The sequence below is a fragment of the Egretta garzetta genome, unplaced genomic scaffold (genome assembly GCF_000687185.1).
Source record: "Egretta garzetta isolate BGI_Z169 unplaced genomic scaffold, ASM68718v1 scaffold567, whole genome shotgun sequence".
Lineage (NCBI taxonomy): Eukaryota > Metazoa > Chordata > Aves > Pelecaniformes > Ardeidae > Egretta > Egretta garzetta.
The window spans coordinates 397,371-397,739 of record NW_009260348.1 but is presented as its reverse complement, the minus strand read 5'-3'; the positions used below and the strand labels follow the sequence as shown (position 1 = coordinate 397,739).

At 70.7% G+C, this 369-nt stretch overlaps 1 protein-coding gene across 1 annotated transcript in view; it reads left to right on the top strand.

Annotated features, from left to right (window-relative positions):
* The window catches only part of TMEM161A (transmembrane protein 161A), a 67,166-nt gene that overhangs the window by 63,727 nt on the left and 3,070 nt on the right, over positions 1-369 (top strand). Inside the window, exons 2-3 of the mRNA XM_035898181.1 lie at positions 7-40; positions 123-240. Of these exons, the coding sequence (XP_035754074.1) occupies positions 7-40; positions 123-240 (152 nt within the window). The remainder of the gene's footprint in view (positions 1-6; positions 41-122; positions 241-369) is intronic.

The following is a 369-nucleotide window of genomic DNA, read 5'->3' as shown; positions in this document are numbered from 1 at the left end:
CGCGCGGCTCCTTCCCTCGCTGGCTCCTCTGCAACGGCAGGTACGTGGCTCGTCCCTCCCCGCTCGTCCCCGTGGGGCCTCGGGGCCGCCCGGCGCCGCTGACCCCCCCCGCTCCCCTCCAGCCTGCACCGCTACAAGCACCCCTCGGACGAGGAGCTCTGCGCCCTGGCAGGGAAGCAGCGCCCCAAGGCCAAGCGGGACAGGTCAGCTCAGCTCGCGGCCCTGGCTCTGGCGGGCAGGAGGGACTTAAAACGATAAATAATTTGGGTTTGGTGCTAATGGACGGCATCCCGGCGTGCTGCGGGACTCCCCCGGGGAGGTGCGGCACTGACGGGCTTGGGGCCGGTGCTGGTGACGAGCAGCCCCAAG